At 43.6% G+C, this 22,634-nt stretch overlaps 4 protein-coding genes across 6 annotated transcripts; 2 read left to right on the top strand and 2 right to left on the bottom strand.

Moving 5' to 3' along the window:
- Positions 1 to 6,160: 6,160 nt before the first annotated feature.
- On the bottom strand, positions 6,161 to 9,456 carry sc5d (sterol-C5-desaturase). The gene is made up of 5 exons (XM_084447223.1): positions 9,390 to 9,456; positions 8,415 to 8,632; positions 8,088 to 8,220; positions 7,813 to 7,913; positions 6,161 to 7,635 (listed from the first exon to the last, which is right to left on the bottom strand). Exons 2-5 carry the CDS (start codon positions 8,622 to 8,624, stop codon positions 7,177 to 7,179), a joined length of 903 nt encoding a protein of 300 aa, XP_084303349.1. The 5' UTR covers positions 8,625 to 8,632; positions 9,390 to 9,456; the 3' UTR covers positions 6,161 to 7,176.
- Positions 9,457 to 9,968: 512 nt separating this feature from the next.
- On the top strand, positions 9,969 to 15,876 carry LOC311311343 (uncharacterized protein). 3 transcript variants are annotated; one of them, XM_084441029.1, is made up of 9 exons: positions 9,969 to 10,093; positions 10,874 to 11,106; positions 11,409 to 11,513; positions 12,336 to 12,431; positions 12,543 to 12,653; positions 13,122 to 13,233; positions 13,324 to 13,817; positions 14,286 to 14,448; positions 14,855 to 15,876. In XM_084441029.1, the coding sequence occupies exons 1-9, from the start codon at positions 9,988 to 9,990 to the stop codon at positions 15,532 to 15,534; spliced, it is 2,100 nt and encodes a 699-aa protein (XP_084297155.1). In that variant the 5' UTR covers positions 9,969 to 9,987; the 3' UTR covers positions 15,535 to 15,876. The 3 variants fall into 3 exon arrangements, with proteins under 3 accessions (XP_084297155.1, XP_084297156.1, XP_084297157.1); XM_084441030.1 differs by having other exon boundaries at positions 10,061 to 10,093; positions 10,904 to 11,106; XM_084441031.1 differs by lacking the exon at positions 9,969 to 10,093 and having other exon boundaries at positions 11,001 to 11,113.
- Positions 15,877 to 17,925: 2,049 nt separating this feature from the next.
- On the bottom strand, positions 17,926 to 18,720 carry LOC311308111 (major histocompatibility complex class I-related gene protein-like; the record flags this gene model as incomplete). The annotated part of the gene is made up of 1 exon (XM_084437047.1): positions 17,926 to 18,720. One exon carries the CDS (start codon positions 18,718 to 18,720, stop codon positions 17,926 to 17,928), a length of 795 nt encoding a protein of 264 aa, XP_084293173.1.
- Positions 18,721 to 20,055: 1,335 nt separating this feature from the next.
- Positions 20,056 to 21,892, top strand: anapc13 (anaphase promoting complex subunit 13). The gene is made up of 2 exons (XM_084448418.1): positions 20,056 to 20,301; positions 21,515 to 21,892. Exons 1-2 carry the CDS (start codon positions 20,203 to 20,205, stop codon positions 21,638 to 21,640), a joined length of 225 nt encoding a protein of 74 aa, XP_084304544.1. The 5' UTR covers positions 20,056 to 20,202; the 3' UTR covers positions 21,641 to 21,892.
- The last annotated feature ends 742 nt before the right edge of the window (positions 21,893 to 22,634 follow it).

Here is a 22,634-nt window from a genome sequence, read left to right as displayed (position 1 = left end):
CAATTATGTAGGTAATTTCTGATAGTACAAAACTTCACAGGAGACCCAAGTCGTTTCAGCCTTTACGGGTATGTGGTATATTTCAGTTCTCTACTTTTGGGTAAAAAAGTACTTCAGGAGAAAAATGCGGTCAAATCAACAATTTATTGAGCACGCCTCACACAGGTCAAATCTTCGGCAATACTAAAGTTCACAAGGTGGTATCCAAGTTTATATATCCTGGCTTCAGGCCAGGTCTCACATGACAAACATATTTGCATACAAGCGATGTTCATTAACACAGATCTGATCAACTAGTCTTGTAATTGGTCAACAGGTCATTGAGCTCTGCCCCCCTTCGGACATGGGGCAATTTTGGGTTTTTCCTGTGTCCTCCTAAGATCACGTTACAACTGTAGGCTAACTGACTTCTTCTTCAGAGGTGTTGTCTTTATTGACTCAGGGACAAAGGAATGTTTACTTTAGGACAGAACATATGTTGTCACTAACCTGTTAAACTACTCATAATAACACAGTTCTACCTAAAGTGAAGTTTATTCATTATTCTTAATAAATTGATTACTACATGAGAGTAATACAAATGTATTGATATAATACAGTATAATACAGTATAAAAATATACTACAGGTATTTATTACGTAACACACTCAATACAGCTCAGTACAGCTAAGTATTCTGATACAGCCCCCCAGCCCAACTGGGCTCATCATCTTTTATATGCAGATCCTCAAAAACAGTGTGTGCGTCACATATGGCTAATGGATTGAAACTGACGTAAGTAGGCCTAGATATGAATCTTAGAGATTTTATGAAATGGAACATTCCAGTCTAGAACGCTTTGACTTGCACAACTCACTATAGGGACCTCAACTGAGCTTGCTGCTCTCTTCCTGTTGCTCTACTCAGCCTATCCAACTTGACCTTAAGGCCTTACAATTTCCACAACAACACACACCTGAAATAAGCAATGCTATGAAAACTGTGCCCGTTCCAAAATAATAACCACCATCAATGTAGTCAATCAAGCATGCCACATACTATAGAGCTTCATCTGTGACTTATCCATAATGTTGATTGATGGAGAACATTTTCAGCTGCATGCCACTAACACCCGGAATCAGATGAAAATGTTCTCCATCAATCAACAACATGGGTAAGGCAATGTCCAAAATTCTGAACGACCCCTTTAACACAGAAGATGATAAAGGAATGTGGCACTGGACACCACACAATCCCTGGATATATTCCCTCATATAGCCTACTAGAAGAGGCACACATGTTAGGGTGCACATGTGCACAGAGGAAAGTCAAGATTAATTTAATTGTCCCATACAGTGAAAAATTTGGCTTGGGCTTTCACCCATGCTGCAGTCGTGAAAGATATTCCACATACAAAATTTTACAAATTAAGTACAGTATGTTAGTGAATTAAAACAAATTGTATTGACACAGGGATACATTAATCTTTATCTCTTTAATATGCAACTGCTGGAGCCACAATTAACTTTAAATTGATTTGTACTAAGACATAAGGAACTATGGTTTGCTATTGTTTGTGGAAGTATGAATTTGAATATGTATTACAGAACTTTATCAGTGTATATTCACCGAGGAGGCTTCCCGGATCAGAACATTCTAGGCTTCCCCTTGGGGCTGATTCTATGGCTGCAATGGGAAGTGTCTAATTAATTGATGGAATGACGCACACCAGTTAGAGGCTGCGTTCTGAATCGCATACTTCTACTTCTTACTACCAGTACCTACTACAGCTGCCCTTAGAAAGTACGTACTTTGCAAGCAGTAGGCATCCAATTGGGACATACTACGTTGTCATAACATTGCGCCTTGAAATTAGCCCACATCCGTCGCTGTCCATAACGCGACATTCGTCTACAGCTGTCAACTCGCGCATGTGACGCACATTACCGCTGCGCAAAGGATTGTGGGTCAGAATAGCCAGAAAAGCCTGCTGGCGTGCATACTGCAAAATACGACCGGATGTAGTAGGTCATCCTGGTACTTTTGCCATACTGCATGTGGCATACTATCATGGATGTATTATATAAACTGGATACAGCCACACCATTCACTGGCCGCTATCAACAATGAAGCCCTATTGAACCGCGCCATCTTGGCAAAATTTGTAGTCATTTGACTATTTCCGGTTACTTTTGACTTGCGCAGTTGTGCTTTTCTGGCCTTCCGGTTACTTTTGACTTGCGCAGTTGAGCTTCTCTGGCCGACGCGCGTCCACGAAAAAGTTCACATTTCTCTGAAATGTAGACGCGCGTTCCCGGCTCTCCCCGCTTTGATTTAGCAATGAAAACCGGCTTGCATATTAACCTGTTTTTGTCAAATATATCAATTGGAGAAATTATTTTTTGATCCTGGCATCTTAGTTTTAACAGGTTAAATATAATTTAACATGTTTTGTTTGCTAGTAGATGGTATTCATTCCGTTCGCGATAACGTTATTGCAGCCAGGCTAAATTCCTCCAGGGAGTCAGTGACCGGCGAGTTGAAGAGCTTCACTCCCCGCCAGCAGGAGCTCTGGCCGCGGCTACCGCATCTCGGAAAACCCGCTGAGTTCGTGGCTGCTATTTCACATTCGCCCTTGATCAATCCCAATACCGATCCATGGTAATAATGAATCAATCGTTCAGATCAGATCGGCAGTGCTGCATGCATGTTACAACATCATTGTTAGCTTTATTAACATAACCATAGCCTACATTTATCTCTCTAACGTTAGGCTATCCATCACACCAGTCGGCCATTCGATAGCTGGAAGCGGTGAACGCCAACGTTGACTGAAAACACCCAAACTCAGTGTATCGTTTCATCTTCATGCTACACATCAACTCCTTTACATTGTATGTGAATAAATTCCTGTTATTCTAAAAATATCCCATTTCTGTCCATTCTTGGAAAAGGCTAATAATTGCTGTCAAAAGATCACTCCAGTTTATCACCGTATCCCACTACCATTTCAACTATGCACAGGAGGTTGTCTTGTGGTCATTTTCATTAAAAAATGATTAGCCTGATCAGTTTGTTGTATGTATTAAGCCCTTTTTGAGCGTTTTGTGTGTGTGCATTGTTAAGTGTAAGCTTATGCAGCCTACTCCAAACTTTAATGGTTACAGCAGTCTGAAACTGTGAAAGTCTTCATGTAGGCCTAGTTGTTATTTCCAAGTCTCCAATAGTTTAAGAAAATTTGGTCTTATATTTAGATGTTGTGTATATTCCTCGATTATTTGTATGCTGTGTTGTCCCGTCTGAGTTTGTCCTGTTCGTGATTGGTCTCGTGTTCCCACTCGATAGGCTTGCACCTTGACGTTGGTGAGTGGGCTTTAAACCAAGACGGGCCTTTGTATGTGTATGTGTGTATGTATGTGGTTTGTGTTTTGTGTGTCATATTCTATTATTGAAATGTAATAACAGAAACAGTGTGCCTCCTCTTATCCTCACAGCTCAAGCCATTTTTAGGAGACCAGTTCACACCTCAACCAGACCTGCTGCTGTTTAGGACCTGCTTTAAGCCCTTTTTTGTGGTGTCCGTTTTCTGTGTTCTGTGTCAAGTAAGCCAACCCACCTTCAATGCAGTGTAGCCTCCACATTTGAATGGTTACAGCAGTCTTGTCGTATACAAGCAACAGTCTCTGGCTTTGCATGGCAATTTATGTAGTATCATCCGAGTTCTACAAATGCTGTACTTTTTTGTACTGTAAGTAACCCCTCAATTATTCAATTTTACTGGGGAGCAGTGACCATAGCCTACTTGCCAACCCTCCTGACTTCCGCGGGAGATTCATAAATTTGAACTAGGTTGTGTAGTAGATAGGCTACAATAAATTAGGACAGATGCACATTTACTGAACAGCACAGACAAAAGTCGGACATTAAAAACAATTGCTCCATACACACATATATATATATATATATAATGTTTCACATTTCGTTTTAATGCTTTTAATGTCTAATTTGTAATGCTTTTAATGCCCCCCCCCCCCCCCCGCAATTTGGTTTGGAAATGCTCCCTATTTCTGAGGTCCCAAGGTTGGTGAGTATGGCAAGCTATAAGCTATTAATACAAGCATACCGCTCAAAAAGGGCTTAATACATACAACAAACTGATCAGGCTAATCATTTTTTAATGAAAATGACCACAAGACAACCTCCTGTGCATAGTTGAAATGGTAGTGGGATACGGTGATAAACTGGAGTGATCATTTGACAGCAATTATTAGCCTTTTCCAGGAATGGACAGAAATGGGATATTTTTAGAATAACAGGAATTTATTCACATACAATGTAAAGGAGTTGATGTGTAGCATGAAGATGAAACGATACACTGAGTTTGGGTGTTTTCAGTCAACGTTGGCGTTGACCGCTTCCAGCTATCGAATGGCCGACTGGTGTGATGGATAGCCTAACGTTAGAGAGATAAATGTAGGCTATGGTTATGTTAATAAAGCTAACAATGATGTTGTAACATGCATGCAGCACTGCCGATCTGATCTGAACGATTGATTCATTATTACCATGGATCGGTATTGGGATTGATCAAGGGCGAGTGTGAAATAGCAGCCACGAACTCAGCGGGTTTTCCGAGATGCGGTAGCCGCGGCCAGAGCTCCTGCTGGCGGGGAGTGAAGCTCTTCAACTCGCCTGTCACTGGCTCCCTGGAGGAATTTAGCCTGGCTGCAATAACGTTATCGCGAACGGAATGAATACCATCTACTAGCAAACAAAACATGTTCAATTATATTTAACTTGTTAAAACTAAGATGCCAGGATCAAAAAATAATTTCTCCAATTGATATATTTGACAAAAACAGGTTAATATGCAAGCCGGTTTTCATTGCTAAATCAAAGCGGGGAGAGCCGGGAACGCGCGTCTACATTTCAGAGAAATGTGAACTTTTTCGTGGACGCGCGTCGGCCAGAGAAGCTCAACTGCGCAAGTCAAAAGTAACCGGAAATAGCCAAGTGACTACAAATCTAGCCAAGATGGCGCGGTTCAATAGGCCTTCACTTTAGATTTCGATTCCTGGGGGCTTGCATACTATGTATTGGGACATACTACATCCTGTTTTGGCCTACTATATAGTAGGCGATTCGGAACGCAGCCAGAGAGTCCTGGGTGGGGGAGAGCCGGCTGTGTGCTGTGAAGAGAAGCTCTCTGGCCAGAACAGTGCCCCCTGGTTGATTGATTGATTGTACGAAATTAATATGAAAAACCTGCCGTGACCCGGATTCGAACCGGGGTTGCTGCGGCCACAACGCAGAGTACTAACCACTATACGATCACGGCTCGCCACTCCTTGCTACCTGTTCTTCTCAACAGAAATAGAGGACGTCCTTCCTCTTTTACACAAACTAAAGAGCTAGTCGAGCCATGCCGAACCTAGAATCTTCTGATCCTACTAGAGAGACGCGTTATCCATTGCGCCAAGGATTGCGCGCATAATCATGCACCAGTGTGTTGACTGTTAAATGTTGTATTGTGCATGTTTTATTGGAAATTATATTATTAACCCTTGGATGCTTACTGCATATAATTTCTATCAATGTATGTGTACACCAGTTGTATCCAGCCCTTGCATCTTAGCACTGACCATGTTTAACCACAAGAGGGCGCACCTGCATGCCCTATTTTTATTTTTTGTACACTAATTGCTCACAAACCCCTAGAAACTTCTACCACAACATATCACATAATTCAATAATAATGAAAGCAGTAAAGCAACGATGAAACAGGTCCTTACATCAAGTGAAGTGGCCTCCAATACATGCGTTGCTCCTGCTTCCACTGGCGCTAGATAGAAATAAAGAAATGTTACGTTTAAAGAATTGACAAATAGGAAATCACTTAGTGTGTCAAGAAATAACCATATTCCTTTAATACTTAATAAAAACTTGTTCCCTGCTGCTCTCAACAGGAATAGAGAACATCCTTCCGCTTTACCATAACTAGGAGATAGTCAATCCAGCCAGGAGTCCGACCTAGAGTCTTCTAGTCAGACCTGTTATCCATTTCGCCCAACGTGGTCCGTGACCTAGTCCACCGCTATCTTTTGCAAAAGTCTTTTTGCAATTTGTTCCCCTTTCAGTTTAAACAGTGGTCAATTAAATAGGAGTCTTTCACTTGGCTTTAAATCCACTTTATTGAAAGTGTGTTTATATCATAGAAAATATCAATTCAATCATATTGCAAAGATTCCCTTCAGTATTCATAGACAATTCAAAATCCCCATCAATGCACACACACACTGTATTCTGTACATAACTGTAGAAACTGATGGAGGAATGTGTAATGGATTTCTTCCTACAGAGATGGGATAAAATAGCGTTCACTTGCACAAAGCAAACTACAGTATGTGGATTGAGTAAGCCCTAAATTGCTTCCAAAGCATAGAGCCTTTACTGCTCCTATCTGCTTTACAGGGCTAGTATTGTGATATCATGAGGTTCCTTTTACATTCCCTAACTCTTGTGGCATGTTGAATGGAAAGACTTGCATTAGTAATTGGTGACAGATTAGTTGCTATGGTATGCTAGCAGTAATAACACAAACTCACACTTTATGTAGTAAACAGGTGGTAAGTCACCATTCTCATTCAAAACACAATCACATTGCAGTCTCAGTCTGATATGTATACGGAAATTAAACAAACGTATCCTCATAATTGCTGGAGGTGAGAACTAAGCTTCCTGTGACTTTAGAATCCTCATTTCACACTGTCCATGGACCCACGGTCAATCTATGACTGTATCATAGTGAATTCAATTAACAATGTGTTGCGATCGGGCACACATCAGGAAAAGCCAATGAAGTTCATAGTTAGCGAGGAAAATGGAGGACTAAATTAGCAAGGGGAATCTCATAATTGGCAAATATGTGTTTGGCAAAATAGTTTCCAAAATGTTGTTCACCAAGTTGACTGTCAGTGCTTTTGTTGAAATGTCTTTGCCTGATCCCATCCCTTGTATTGAAACAACCAGAACGAAGACGAGGGACAATCGGAGGGAAAAGCAGGAATAGACTGATTGGGGGAAACGGTGAAAACGTGTGTGTGAGCTATTCCTTTGAGGTAAGCTTTACCACAGCCAGTGTTCATTCATAGTGACAGTAGCACACGACCACACAGCCTGCTAGTCCTGAAACAGCTGCTACTCCTCCTTGCTCCTTGACGTGCCGTCACCAGTACGCCCGTCAGAACCGCCACACCCGCCAGCGCCTAGCTTCCCCTCCGCCGTCAGCTTGCGGATGAGGTCGTGGGGCCCCTTCCCCATGAGGGCTGACGGGTAGCGGTACGAGCCGCCCAGCCGGTCCCACAGGGTGAAGTACTGCCCGTAGTTGTAGTCGAAGAAGAGGTGGTGGTCGGTGTGGTGGGCCGAGCCGTTCACCACCTCCTCCAGGGGGCCGGGGACGCGGTAGTCGCCGTCGTGGATGGAGACGGTCCAGATGTTGACGAAGACGTAGAGGCCCAGGTAGAGCACCTTGTGCAGGGGGAAGAGGAAGGGGTAGACGTGGTAGGGGAGGCCCTGGAGGAAGCCGTCCAGCGGGTGGAAGGCGTGGCTGGCGAAGGGGGAGGGGATCTTCCACACATGGTGCGGCTTGTGGAAGTGCTGGGGAAAGAGAGATCCGACAGAAAACTCAGTGATTACATAATAATAATAATAATAATAATCCAGTTCTTACATAATAATAATAATAATTTATTAATAACAGTTATTGCATAAGAATTGAACCGATGGGACAGAGCGCTACACCTGTCAGAGACACCACTGATAGGCTGAGCTCACCTTGTAGATCAGCTTGTGATGCAGAAACCGGTGAATCCAATAGATGCACATATCAGTGAATAACAGGAAGGAGATCATGCTGAAAAACACCCCAGACCAACCTGAAACACACACACACACACGCACGCACGCACACACACACACACACACACACACACACACACACACACACACACACACACACGCACACACGCACACACACACACACAGCTGTTATCTGTTTTGGAGCACTTTGATGTTTTTAAGCATTGATGAACGCAGCACCGTTCTCTTACCCATGGGGGATTCATCGACGTTATCGTAAAGCTTGCTGTATCCTCGGACTTCAGCGAAAAACAAGGCCACAGTGGGAATGCTGATCACCGGGAGCGATGTCATGGCGTATTTAATCTCCCTCCGTACCTGGTTCTGGGAGGAAACAGCACTCAGGGATCAATCGAGGAATCCCCCCTTCCTCAGAGATAGCAGAATATAACACACAGAATAGTGCAGTATAGAAAAAATAATAATAATTCTCACACAAATTAGAAAAGTCTTTTTAAAACCATTCAAATTATCCACCAGGAATTTCGAGGTAAAGAGAAATTTGGAGGAGAACCTACCTCCAGAAACTGCGGATGTTTCATGAGTTTGTGGTCGAAGATGAAGAAGTAGCTGAGTGCCCCCAGGGCCAGGTAGAGGAACGCGGCGCCCAGGTTGGTCACCACCAGCAGGCTGAGGACCTGGCGCAGCGCCCCCTGCTCCGGCCAGGACGCCGGGTAGACGTAGGGGGTGAGGACGTAGTGGTCCGCCACCTTCAGAACCAGGTCCATGACTGAATCTGTGATGTAGGCGAGGGGCACCGAATCAAATCAAATCAGAACCAGGTCCATGACTGAATCTGTGATGTTGGCGAGGAGCACCGAATCAAATCAAATCAAACTTTATTTGTATAGCGCATTTCATACACAGAGGCAACACAATGCGCCGAATGGCTTGCATGTGGTCGTATGAGATAATGTCACTCTAACTTAGGCACAGGATTATTGGATTCTTACATTAGGTAAGAATCACTATATGCAGCCTAACTACTCCACTTCAATTTGAATCATGAACCACAAGTGATAGATGTGAACCTCTGTGATCATGAAGTGCTTCAAGAGGCTGATTGAGGACACCTGCACACATCTAGACCCTATACAGCCCAACAGGTCCACAGAGGACGCCTCTGCCCACATCCTCCACACTTCTCCATCTGGACAAGGGTTACTCAGTAGAATAATGCACAACCTCACCTACTCTCCCAGTATCCCACCCCTTCATGTACAGTATAGCTATCTGTGTGCTCATCTAGGAGGTAATGGAAGATCATTTCACTGCTCTTTGCATCTTTGTAGCCTATGTGACAAAACAGACTTTGACTTTGAACAAGCAATCACAAATGAATATCCCTAATATGTAACGACACATTTTCCTTTTATGCATAATATGTATATCATTTATTATATAAAAAAAACAAGAATGCGTTGTTGTCATGATGAACGGGTACATTTGAACATGAATACTGATTAAATATACTATGTTGTAGCCTACTGTACCTGTGCAGATCCCACTTCAGAACACAAGACGAGTACAAGTACAAACACTAAACTGCAGCTACGGACGTAACGAATGTGCCCCTCCCAGTTGTTTGACGTCAGCCAATAGAAGGAGAAGAAGTATATACTCCCCTACCACGAAAGGTGGTTGCTGTCATATGATTGGACAATCAACTGATCTGATCATGGCGTTACAAAACCCAGGAAGGAGTTTTAAAGAGACATGGCACTGGTTATTATGATCATGTAGGCCAGAGATGTCTGGAGTAACGGGCTTGTTGGGTAATAGATAGAATACTGTATCACGACATTCATGTTTCAGTAAAATCAATGAATGGTTGAACTAAATACAGCAGAGTCTGAGTAGTACTATAGTAGCTACAATGAGCCCATGGTTCGAGTGCATTTATAATATTTCCAACGCTATGAAGCTTTATTAAAACGTCAAACACATGGAAAGTGAAAAAACAATCTTAATACATTGTGTATCAGTGTAGTTTTTAGAGATCACATTGTAATGCAGACATGGAGACTGGCAACCTGACAAGAACACCTTGTACTTTGAACGTAGCCCTCTTTCTGCAGCCCCGGTTTAAACATGACGCACAAATCCCGCGACTCTGTTTGTTTACAACGGTTCGAGGCCACAAAAACAAACAATCAACCTGCATACTGCCATATGGACACATATTTCGAGGAAGATGGTAAGTGAGCTGTCGATAATGTCCACTGTGTAGCCTGGTTAAGTAACGTTATGCAGATTTATCATCTATCTTGCAAGCCAGACCATTTACAGCACGTGTGGATGACTGTAATGCAGCTCTAGCAGCAAATGTGTGTACTGTACTGTATTGTACTGTACGTACCAAATTATGCACCACCGTGTAGATGTTGCACCAATCCTAGCTTGCACTAACTAACCGATTTTCAGACCCGGAGATGGGTATTAATAGTGTAACATAAACGTATTTGAATCTGAACAGACGACTGTGTTGTGTCTCACTGTGCTTTTGTAATTGAGGTAGGCTACTGTTATGACCCAGCTCGTAGAGTCGCAACAAAAAGGGGAGTCACACTACCAACGCAGACTGTTAAGAATATTTAATACGTGGCTACTTAAATCATACAAACAATAATCAATTAGTATGGGATGTGAATATCAGTATGTCAGTGGTGTAGTGTAATGTATGGATGCAAAGACAACAGTATGGTGAAGGTGGATGTTGCAAGGTGTAAACCAAAAGTCTAAATCAGAACTAAGGTGCTCCTGGGGAGAGAGAGAGAGAGCTCTGCTCCTGGATGGCCCTTATACTTCAGGCACACCTACGCCAGGTGCACCTGATCAGGAGCCACTCCCAGACTCCACCTGCTGGACTGGGAAGAAAAGACCCAGCCTATTTCCAACCCCCAGCCAGGGGACTGGGAGTCGTCACAGCTACCGTGTGTCTATAATTCTCAATACGCGTCTCCTGTCTGTATTTCAGGTAGTCCTCTACCTCCTGTGTGTATTCCAGGTAGTCCTCTACCTCTGCCGTCTCTGCGCCTGGTCGTGCCGCCTCTGCGGCTGATGAGCGCTGCTCTGTGGCAGGTTGTCCAGCGGCGCGATGTCATGAACTACGGGCTTCTGGAGGAGTTCGCCGTCACCGTGTTGGAGATTGTCCCCGACCTCATGACTTCCAGGGAGAGAGTTCAACTCTTTATTGGACTTCGGGCCCGGGTATGAGGTCAAGAGAATAATGAGGATTTTTAAATGAGTTTACAGTGTGTATTCACTTAATTCATTTTTAAAACTGACTTGAGTGGAGGGTCTCTAGATTTACTGATGATATTATTTAGCCTCAAATATTTCCAGGGTTGTTTAGTTTTTCCTGCACCACCACACTATCCAGTGAGACTTAATCTACAGTCTGAGTGGGTTGTTTCAGAGACAGTGGCGTGGCAATAACCAACCTGTGCAGACAGTGACAGACGGTTCTGTGCAAAACAACATCACGTCTTTGTGATCCTGTACTTGGACAGCTGGTTCTGGAGCTGTGTCGCTGTGATCACCTGGTCTCTCCTGAGACCATCCAACCACACATGGCCAGGATCAGCAGCTGTATCTTCACTCTGGGGGACAACGAGGTGAGAGCAACCTTGAGAGTAGCATGTCATATCATTGTGCTTGGGACTCCAGTGTTGTGGGGTTGAATTCTGGAGGCACCAGACAGTACCCAGCAAACACACAACGTCAGGGAGACGTTCAGATCATGTCTTAATAACGTCCGTCGGTCCAGAACCCCATTTGTACGTCTGCTGGACCCCTCAATATTCAAACGTCTGGCTTGGACCCCTCTAAGACGTCTGTGGACGTGCAGAACGGGTTCAATATCTGAACGTCTAAAAAAACTTTCATTCTGGCTCCTAATTGATTGTCTTTGGACGTCGAAAAAGATGAAAAAGACGTCTACAAGACATCTAAAAGACGTGTCTTTGCTCAGTGGGTATGAGGACAACCCTGAAGGTTAGCCCTTTGAGACCATCCTGATCTCGTGAGCTCACGTTGTTTCACTCCGCTCATCAGTCTGGAAAAGCTCGACGGAGATCCGTTTGATTGGCCGATCAGAAAAGGATCTATAGAATAGTTTATCTGTCAGATCAGATTCAATGGTAAAAGAAGCTTGTCAGCTCATCTGTCATCATACTCTCTGGTGCCTCTGTGAGTAGCAGCTGTGAAACTGATTTCATAGTAATTGTTTGCTTATATGTACAAAATATACCCAGATAGCAAGCGGATCTGGGCCATATACAGGCCAGATCTGGCCCTTATGGCTTAGTTCCGGCCCATATATGGCCCAGATCCGCTTGCTATCTGGGTATGGGTCTTTTTATAGGTGGCATGTTGTTACAAAGGCAAACATGGATATTTGATATAGTTGTTATATTGTTTAATATGTTGGACTGCAGGTCTCCGAGCCGGAGGTGGAGGCGTCGGTCGCAGGCTTCCATGTGCTGATTGAAACCCTGCTAGAAGATCCACAAGAGAGTAAACTCTACTTCCAAGTCAGTCCTGTTTATTTACACTACAATCATGTTTTTAAATACAGTGTGGTTGTCTTCTCTTTCTGACAAGCTGAAAAAGGTACAGGTGGAAAAACTCCTTTTCTTCCACAGAACGTGTTCCCAAAGGAGTTTGGCCCCGAGTATGACTCCTCCCTGCAGACCCTGGTATGGAAGTTCCTCTCCAGACTTGAAAAGCTGATTCCTATCCCGGACTTTAAACAGGTAAATATCACATCCTAGTCCTGTGTTTCAAACCAACAATATCTAGTATTTTAAGCCTTAAATTACTTTATATTGCTAAGGTAAATGGAGGGGGATTCATTGATGGAGACCTCCTGTGAAAACTGCGCCTTTGTAGACCTGTTTGGCTCTGTTACAGCAATGTTTGACATTCATTGTCGGGTCGACACAGTTTTAGAAAGAGAACAAAGCGCTAAGATTACATCTGCAACACAGAACATTGTTCTATGGCTTTATTAGGAGTGTGGGAGTACCCAATCTACTCTCAGCTCCAGGCCTTGGACATAAACAGAACCCTCACAGCTGAAGTTACATATTGTCACTTTAAGGGACTTAGATATGTTAACTTCACAAACTGTGTGCGTCTTACTATAATATATCATACTGATGGCTCATGTACTGTAGAAGTGCCTCACACTCTGACCATGATGGTTGTTTTGGACCTCCTAGACTGCTCTGTGGCTCCACCCTGCCCCTGCTGGCTTGGAGGAGTGTGTGCAGGCTGTGTCTCATCCAGAACCACTGAAGACGCTTATCCAGTATCACAAAAATGGACAGAAAGGTACAGTTCTTCTCAACGCTATCAAATTAAAGTTGTGTTGCCCATGTCAAATATATTTCGGCCGGTCATTTGATTTATCTTTGTCTTTAGGTTTATCATCTGCTGGGGATGATTACATATTGTCTGCATTGTCTCCTCTGTCCTTGAAGAGGCATCGAGACGCCAACGGTCGCTTGGCATTTGCAACGCCTCATCCATCTATAGCGGAGGTTAGATGTGCAGAAAGGCAACCAGGGACGAGGTGTGACTTGGTCACAGATGATGGACTTGAGACCACAGTGACAGACGGGAGTTCTGGCGCGGATGAAGTGGACGACCCGGATGAGGAAGTAGTTACTAGAGACACGGTGCCTGTCAAAAAGCCGGTGAAGAAGAATCACGCCGCCCCCTGTCCTAAATCCCGCAGGGGGGGGAAGCCAGGCTGCGTGACCGGCACACCTGGTCCTCGTCAGCTCAGAGTGCTGCTGCGCAGGCTAGAGGTCGGGGGCGTGTCCGGGCGTCTGGACGTTGAGGACGCCGACGCAAACACCGGGGATGATCCCCAACGCCGTGACAGAGGCCGCTCGCCAAAAGATGCAAAAACGGTTCGATTCGCACGTAATTCTGATTTGAAATAGTCACCAAAGGACAAATGCATGCCCAGAGGGCAGACGCGTCTGTTCTGGAAGATTTAACTTGGAGAGGCACATCGATAGATGGGGTCCCATGTGTGTGCTTTCTGCCCATGTGTGTGCTTTCTGCCCATGTGTGTGCTTTCTGCCCATGTGTGTGCTTTCTGCCCATGTGTGTGCTTTCTGCCCATGGAGACTTGTACATCAAACTGATTTGAAGCGCCAACTTAAGAAATAAAAGGATTATAAGACCAAAAGTATGATGGGGATAACCACAACAACCGGGCATTTTATGATTAAAGCATTACAGTTCTACCATAGTTGTTGTAGGTTATGTAAGCACTTAAAAAAACAAACTGTGTAAATTAATTTTCAGTTTAAATTAAGTAACTAAGAATCTCTAGAATGACCCGGAAAAAAACAAACTTACCTGTTTTCCAGATGCACCGATCCATACTCAAGACAGGAGGCATGTTGGAGATCACAACCTACCAGGGGTCACACTGGCTGGGTTGTCCTCTGTGTCCCAAATTCAACACCACGCGTGGGAAGACAATATGGAAACACCTGGATGCCCACATAAAACTTGCAGTGCACTTCCAAGGTAAGTTGATGAGAAGCATCTACTTTAAAAAAATAAAATAAAAAGAAGATATACGTTCACATCAAACTTGAATGTTGAATGACATTTGTGTGCTTGCATATAAAAGTTTGGAGTTTGTTAAGCAGTGATATATGGAGAAGCATTACTCTTTCCCATTGCATTTACACCTACATTTAAAGGTCAACAGTCTGTTATTTGGGGTCAGTAGATCACCTTGGCAAATTGTACTTTCAAGGGACCATGACTTTTCTTTTTGTTATTTGTAATGTAATTCCACTTAGTAAAATGGGACTTGAGAATTCATAATTGTACATTGTATGGATCTAAAAAGTACATGTGTTCTTTAGCTGTAAAGTCATGCATACTGTACCCTTACTGTTAAGTCATACATACTGTTCCCTTGCAGACGCAGTCGTTTGCAGATGCAACCTTTCATGCCGAGACACGGGTCACTATCACTGCCCGTACTGTGAAAAAACCATCATGCGCAAAGAGGATATGACATCACATGTGACTGGATGCCAAAAAACATGTGACGTGGCGCCACCCCCGTGTGAACCAAGCTCTTCGGCGCTGCCCCCATCAGGGTCACCTTCAGCTGAAACCAGCCCGTCTGGACCGACCTTCACTCCCGGTGCCTCCCTGGAGATTTCAGAACACCCTTCAACACATACGTTACCAAAACCTCCCTCAGAGCCCCTCCTTGTCCTATCTGCCCTGGAGGATTCACCCTCAGTAGTGAGTGGAGACCATTCGTACATACTTGCTCCCTCGGCGCCAGTCGTGAGTGTGGAGTTGCAGTCTTCACGTGTGACTCATATAAAGACAGTGAAGTGCCCTCACTGCCCCGTCGTTCTGTACAAAAAGAACTTGTCGGTACACATAAAAAGAAAACACCGGCCAAAAGACAGCGCAGCTGCATCTCACCGTAAAAGCGTACGTGTTGATGCCGGCGGATTTGACATCTCTAAAGGTTTCGGAGTGTCGGTTGTGGAGCAGTGGGCTGATGGATTGACCGCGCCTTGTCAGCCGAACAGCGTAGCGGTGGAGAGGCCCGTGACGTCAACAGAACCACTTCTGATCTAACTGCTGGAGGAGCGCGGCCTCGAGACGTCAGTGAACAGCAGGGGGGAACGGACCGTCGGGTCATGACTGGGCACTGAGCACTTGAAGAAGTTATCGTTTTCCTATTGCTGGAGCCATTTTAAGTATAATCTTTGCTGTTATTTGTAATTTTCTTTATTGATTTATGTGTTTATGTTCCATTATTTTCATGGGCTATTGGTTCTCTTATCGCCTACAGGGGGAGCTGTGGGGTAAACATGTAACCATGTTAAGGGTAGGCCTAATTGAGACAGGTGTGGCTCACTGAGTTATATTGTTTTTTACCATGGCAACGAGAGGCGGGGTAAGACGATTTGCTTAAGAAAGAGAGAGCCTTTGTTTTGTTTTATGTTTGTCATGACAATAAAATGATGATGATGAACATATCTGAATAGAGTTTATGGCTTTTGGATATTGTTTTTAATGGGTGACAGACAACGAAGAACACCAAAGAGCTGTAGAGCACGCCATCTACCCCAGCGACAAGTAGCTTTAGCCTATGGCAATTGTGTGTCCAAACCTAGCATGATATGGCCTGGAGCCAATGGGCTAAAAATGAGGAGAATACAGACCAGTTTATGTGCCAAAGTGCATTATTTAGACTGCTTAAATAAAGCTAAGATAGGTCTTATTTTGAAATATCACTTATTTCTTAGATTAACGGTATTTGTCAGGTGGCATTACTGAGATCTTTTTGCTTTGAGGCAGCCCTGGAGGGCCTAGAACTTGGAATAATAATGAAGGCCGCGGTCAAACGGAGTGTGGTGTGGTGCCTGTATTAAAATAATCATCCTCTCTAGCAGAGCAGACAGCCCCTAATGTGGGGAGAACTTCCCTAGAGACTAGAACATTCTAGGATGTACAGTAGTCTCTTACAGGTCTAGGATATAGAATATACATGCAGTCTCTTACAGGTCTAGGGTTGGTGCAAAGTTGCTTCAGCACATGCTAATTTCTTAATGAGAAAAATAAAGATGGCAAAAATTATCCGCATGAATAAACTGAGCTATTCAAAAGGAATACATAGAGTAAGAATATCCTCTTTTTGTATTTCTCTTCATTCAATGGGCAAGTGAGGAGAGATGAATGGATTGTTGGGTCAGTATTCATACTACTGAGGTAGACATGTGAGAGAGTGGCTCTTGAGGCCATGTTAATGCAAGTAAATTTAGTATGAGTGTTACTTGTTTGGAGGATAGATTTGTTCAGCCATTGCTCATTATTGTGTTTATGTGTATGTAGTTGGTTCTCTTCCTGCTTGAGAGGAGCCTCTCCGTGTCTGGAAAACAAATACATTTCCAGGGCAACGCTCCACTGAGTCTCACCCAAATCCATTTAGGCTTTAGGGTGAGAATAATTAGTTCAGACACAGACACACACACGCAATTCTCCCCAAATCCACACGGGTTCAGTATTTCACTCTCATACTCGATAGATAGGTTAGTCAGTCAGTCAGTCAGATAGATAGATAGATAGATAGATAGATACTTGTATTATCCCGAAGGAAATTGACATTGTCAGCAGCATGAAAACAGTCAGACACAGATGTAATAAAAAACAACCACAAAGAGGACATAACATCCTTATCAGGTTTAACATCCAGAAAGTCAGGAAATGTGGAAGGGTATTTCTGACAGTAAATATGCTAGACTCAGCTCAGCTGATAAGAACATCCTTACCATCAGGCATCATACACACCACTTGTGTGCAGCATTTACTGTAGTATGGCAGGGTGATTAGAAAGGTACGATATAAAGAAAAGGCAAAGAACAATTATTTAATTACAATACATCACATTCTACCATATTATTGTGTTTACAACATTTGCAAGTTATTTTTCACAAGTCATGTTGTAACATACATACAGTAGGCCTACTAACCCTCACCCCGCACTAGACCACCACCACCACAGGTTAGCAGAGCTTGTTCAGCTCAAGTATATTTAAAAATAAATATAATAAATATAATTTCCCTTTCTTCCCCTTCGGAGATCGACAGGAAATGAGTCATATGCGCACACGGGAAACAGTGGTGACAAATGTTACAATATAGAGATTTACAAAACCCAAAATGAGATTCCAAGGAAGTAGGCCTATTCAACACAAATATATATGACCCTTTACAGTATTATATTTATGTACTTTGAATGTATATTTGAATATATATATATACGTGTATAATGTACTACTTTGTGTACAAAGCAACCATGGATTAAATAAAAGTAATGCTGTTATTATGAATTCCCCAATATAGAGTAGGCCTTCTGTAATTCAAGTGAAGGAAAAGTTGATAGCTGAATTGAGGAAGCTGCACCAACAAAGGAATATGGTAGTAAACAATAATCAGTTGCTAGACTTGCTACTCTATCCACTTTCAGTTTAGGATGGATTCGGTCACTTGGGCATCAACATCATCAGGCTGCTCCAGTGTCACCGACTCAGTAACCTTCATCTTCTTCCACATGCGCACGGAAATGCAGAGAAGAATCAACACCGTCGCCGCCATCGCCAAACAACCCCAAAGGACTGGAACTCTGTGTTTGTTCGAGAGCTCAGGTCGCCAACTGATGTCCAGCTTGTTGTCCAGACTGAGGTGAGAGGCGGTGCAGGTGTAGTTGTGTCTCTCCTCCAACTCCTGTGTGCTGATCTCCATGGTCTTCCTCACTTGGTACAGTCCGTTCCCGTTGGGCAGCACCGCCCCTCCTGTGAGCTCCTGCTCGGCCACAGGCTGACCGTCCCTCAGGAGGGTGAGGGTGATGTGTCGGGGGTAGAAGTCTGTGGCCAGGCAGCCCACCCGAGCCCCTCCACGAACCCTCTTCTCCAGAACCCGGAGTCTGGGACGCACTTTACGCACTACACTCTTCTCCCGCTGCAGGAAATACTTCAATGTTTCCATGCAAACGGGGAGATAAATATTTTCAATGCGCATTTTGACATATATCAACTTAATGTCATCCCATTGCAAATGCCAAGGATTTCCAGTAGAGTACATGTACTGTGTCATGTTGTAAAGCAACCCGTCAGCATCAACTCCATCACAAGCATCCCTGAACATGATGAAGGCTGAGTCCCCGTTCTCCAGCATCTCACACCCTGCTATCCTCTGCTGGACGTGAACACCTGTACTCAGATTAAAACGCTGTTTCACACCACTTAGTCTTCTCTTCATGCTGAAATAATTGTTCTTTAACACATAAACTCCCTCTTGAGTTATGTCATTCTCCATTTTGTTTGCTTCACGCCCAGAGGGAACTAACTTGTTGATGTTTGAGTCAAAGTAACCAACTTGAATATCATCCAGCATCAACACGACAGTGAATTGTGGAAACTGTGTTTCTCCTGAGATGAATGTTGCTAATGCCCAAAGAGAATGTCTTCCAGAACCTAAAAAAGGTCAAGAATCATGTCAGTTTGTGTATTCATCACTGCTTTAGTCTATTGTATGTCATTGTAGCCTACATGGTCCCCTAGCTTTTACATATATTACAATAAAAAAGACCCATGCTACAAAGCTTGACAACCTGAAGTAAGTGACCTTTCTGGAAATGATTTAAAGCCATTCGTGCAAGTATTTTTTCCCTTTTTCGTGTGTTTGTTCAGCATAATGCGCATCCTGTATATTGCTATTGAAAATACACTTCTGACTCTTAGAAGATTGGATCGCAATACTCGACACGATAAGGAATTCACTGCCATTTTCTCGTCAAAGAAATGCAAATGAATCAAATTGATCCCCCTTACCTGTGTTTACAGTAGTGTAGAATGAAAACACAAACACAATTGCAAAAAGTTTCCCCCCAGTTCTGCTGAGTGTTTTCATATTTCCCATGATGGAGCCTAATGCCAACTTTCACTTTCACCTCTGGCCACTTAGCCTACAGTAGGCTATGTTGTTGAACATATCAAATCCCATCGTGGAGCTTGTCTCTATGTAAAAGTGCAGACTCAAACCAATGAACACAGCATGTCAATAGTAGAGAATTTGACTTATGTTGTGTAGTGTCTAGCCTACATAATAAGGGACTACTTTATGTTATATAGTAAGATGCTGTTGCATGCGCAATGAGGCGCGGATTGATCTCCCTCTGCCTGTTCACCCTGACTCTCGACCATTAAACATCGTTAAAATGAGTGCTCTTCTCAAGTGTATTTGATTAATGTATAGTTGTGTAGTTAGGCCACATATACAACATGTTGTTTTGTTTAAACTAGGCTAGTAACTCCGTTTGAGCCCACATGAGTCTCTTGCACCCTATCACTTACCAGGTGCCATCATTCAGTCAGTAGGCTACTGGTGGGTTCAACACCGGCTCTGGATGGTTGTGGTTAAAGGGTTTTAAAAGGCACATTGGAATCGGCATGGTGCTTCTTTTAATACACGACGTACAGTTTTGTTTATTTGTAAATCTGAAAATAAATGAATATACAAAACATTGCAGAATGTAGACAGGCGATTGTATGGTGACGTCAAACAACCGCGACGGCCTTTCTTGTGTGTTTACGTTCCGTCTGGTTCACGAACACCCGGCGTCGCAGAGGGTATCCTTTGGTATTGAAATACTTTGGTTTTACTAGTGAGTAGTGACTACTTTGGGCAGGCGATAGTTTGACTAGCTCCAGCTCCACACACAGCGTCCCAACGCCCCTGGAGATGGACAGTGAGGTCCAGAGAGACGGCCGGGTGCTGGACCTGACAGATGATGCCTGGAGGGAGGACCGTCTCCCCTATGAAGACGTGACCATCCCGCTGGTAACTATTAAACTGGATTATTAGCACCAGAGATATTTGATTCATTCTCCGGGCAAGACATTTTTCACGCTCAGTTTAGGTGAATTTCATTTGAATCTTCTGGTTCTTTGCCAACGGTCCATTCTTCTCATCTCGAAACAATCTTTGGACTAAAACTAACTATAGTATACATGACTGTACAATGTTATACTTGGACGTTTTAAAATGGATTCTTCCAGTGTAGTGGAGGGTATATGGAGGTTATCCATGGACCCACACTATACCCACCTCTCTATCCATGGACCCACAGTATACCCACTTCTCTATCCATGGACCCACAGTATACCCACTTCTTTATCCATGGACCCACAGTATACCCACTTCTTTATCCATGGACCCACAGTATACCCACATCTTTATCCATAGACCCACAGTATATCCACTTCTCTATCCATGGACCCACACTATACCCACTTCTTTATCCATGGACCCACAGTATACCCACTTCTTTATCCATGGACCCACAGTATACCCACTTCTTTATCCATGGACCCACAGTATACCCACTTCTCTATCCATGGACCCACACTATACCCACTTCTTTATCCATGGACCCACAGTATATCCACTTCTTTATCCATGGACCCACAGTATACCCACTTCTCTAATCCATGGACCCACAGTATACCCACTTCTTTATCCATAGACCCACAGTATATCCACTTATTTATCCATGGACCCACAGTATACCCACTTCTTTATCCATGGACCCACACTATACCCACCTCTCTATCCATGGACCCACAGTATACCCACCTCTCTATCCATGGACCCACAGTATACCCACTTCTCTATCCATGGACCCACAGTATACCCACTTCTTTATCCATGGACCCACAGTAGACCCACTTCTTTATCCATGGACCCACAGTATACCCACTTCTCTATCCATGGACCCACAGTAGACCCACTTCTCTATCTATGGACCCACAGTATACCCACTTCTCTATCCATGGACCCACAGTATACCCACTTCTTTATCCATGGACCCACAGTATACCCACTTCTTTATCCATAGACCCACAGTATACCCACTTCTTTATCCATAGACCCACAGTATATCCACTTCTTTAAACACCACTTACTAACATTTCAGCTACAGTATACCAACTTGTTGAGTCAGAGTATACCCACTTCTCTACTCACCCCTCTGGTCTCTTCCCTTCCTCTGCAGAGCGAACTGCCCGAGGCTGAACAAGACAACGGAGGATCCACAGAGTCGGTGAAGGAGCAGGAGATGAAGTGGTCTGACTTGGCCTTGCAGAGTCTGCACGAGAACACACCGAACACCGGGACCTAGTGATCACTACACCTGGTCTCCTGAAACACCTGGTCTCCTGAAACACCTGGTCTCCTGAAACACCTGGTCTCCTGAAACACCTGGACCTAGTGATCACTACACCTGGTCTCCTGAAACACCTGGACCTAGTGATCGCTACACCTGGTCTCCTGAAACACCTGGACCTAGTGATCGCTACACCTGGTCTCCTGAAACACCTGGACCTAGTGATCGCTACACCTGGTCTCCTGAAACACCTGGACCTAGTGATCACTACACCTGGTCTCCTGAAACACCTGGTCTCCTGAAACACCTGGACCTAGTGATCACTACACCTGGTCTCCTAAAACGGCTCATTCTGGTTGAAGAACTTATTCAAATCCACAACCCAGATGAGAATTCAGACGTAAAATAGGAGACGTCACAACATGTCTATTTTTGGTTAAAAAAAAAAATCTAAGTAAAAATAAAAGCAAGTCTGTGGTTTGGCAATTTCCGATTAGTTATACAGCTATATGAAAAAATATTCCGCTTCCATGTTCTGAAATCTATGATGTGGGTGACAACTTGAAAGCCACCTTGATTGTGTTACGCAAGAGGGAAGCATCCCTTATTTCCTTAGTCAAAGCAGTCTTTCTACCTGACCAGCAAATGGTGTCACTTCTTGAAGGCAGGAACGAAGGCGTCATTGGAGCTGTATCCTAACGGGTAGCGTGTGATGGTCTACTACGAGGCATCAGACCCAGGATGTAGAGAAGGGCATTTATCACACAACTTACAGCATATACTGTATACCTACTCCTAAACTGCAAAATGGCCGACATAATACTCTTCAGGAACTGACACCAACTGTTTTCATATTCAAGCACACAACTAGGTGGTTGACCTTCAGAGGACAAAAATGTGTAATCTTGGTTTCATTTCATCAAGGACAAAGAGGAGGTTTATTTAATTTTATAACTAAATCTATACCTCATACATTTCAAAACAATAACTCTCAAAATGTTAAATTGCC

This window comes from Borostomias antarcticus, assembly GCF_949987555.1.
Source record: "Borostomias antarcticus genome assembly, chromosome: 1".
NCBI lineage: Eukaryota > Metazoa > Chordata > Actinopteri > Stomiiformes > Stomiidae > Borostomias > Borostomias antarcticus.
Note: the sequence above shows the minus strand (reverse complement) of the source record. Positions and strands in the feature narration are given on the sequence as shown.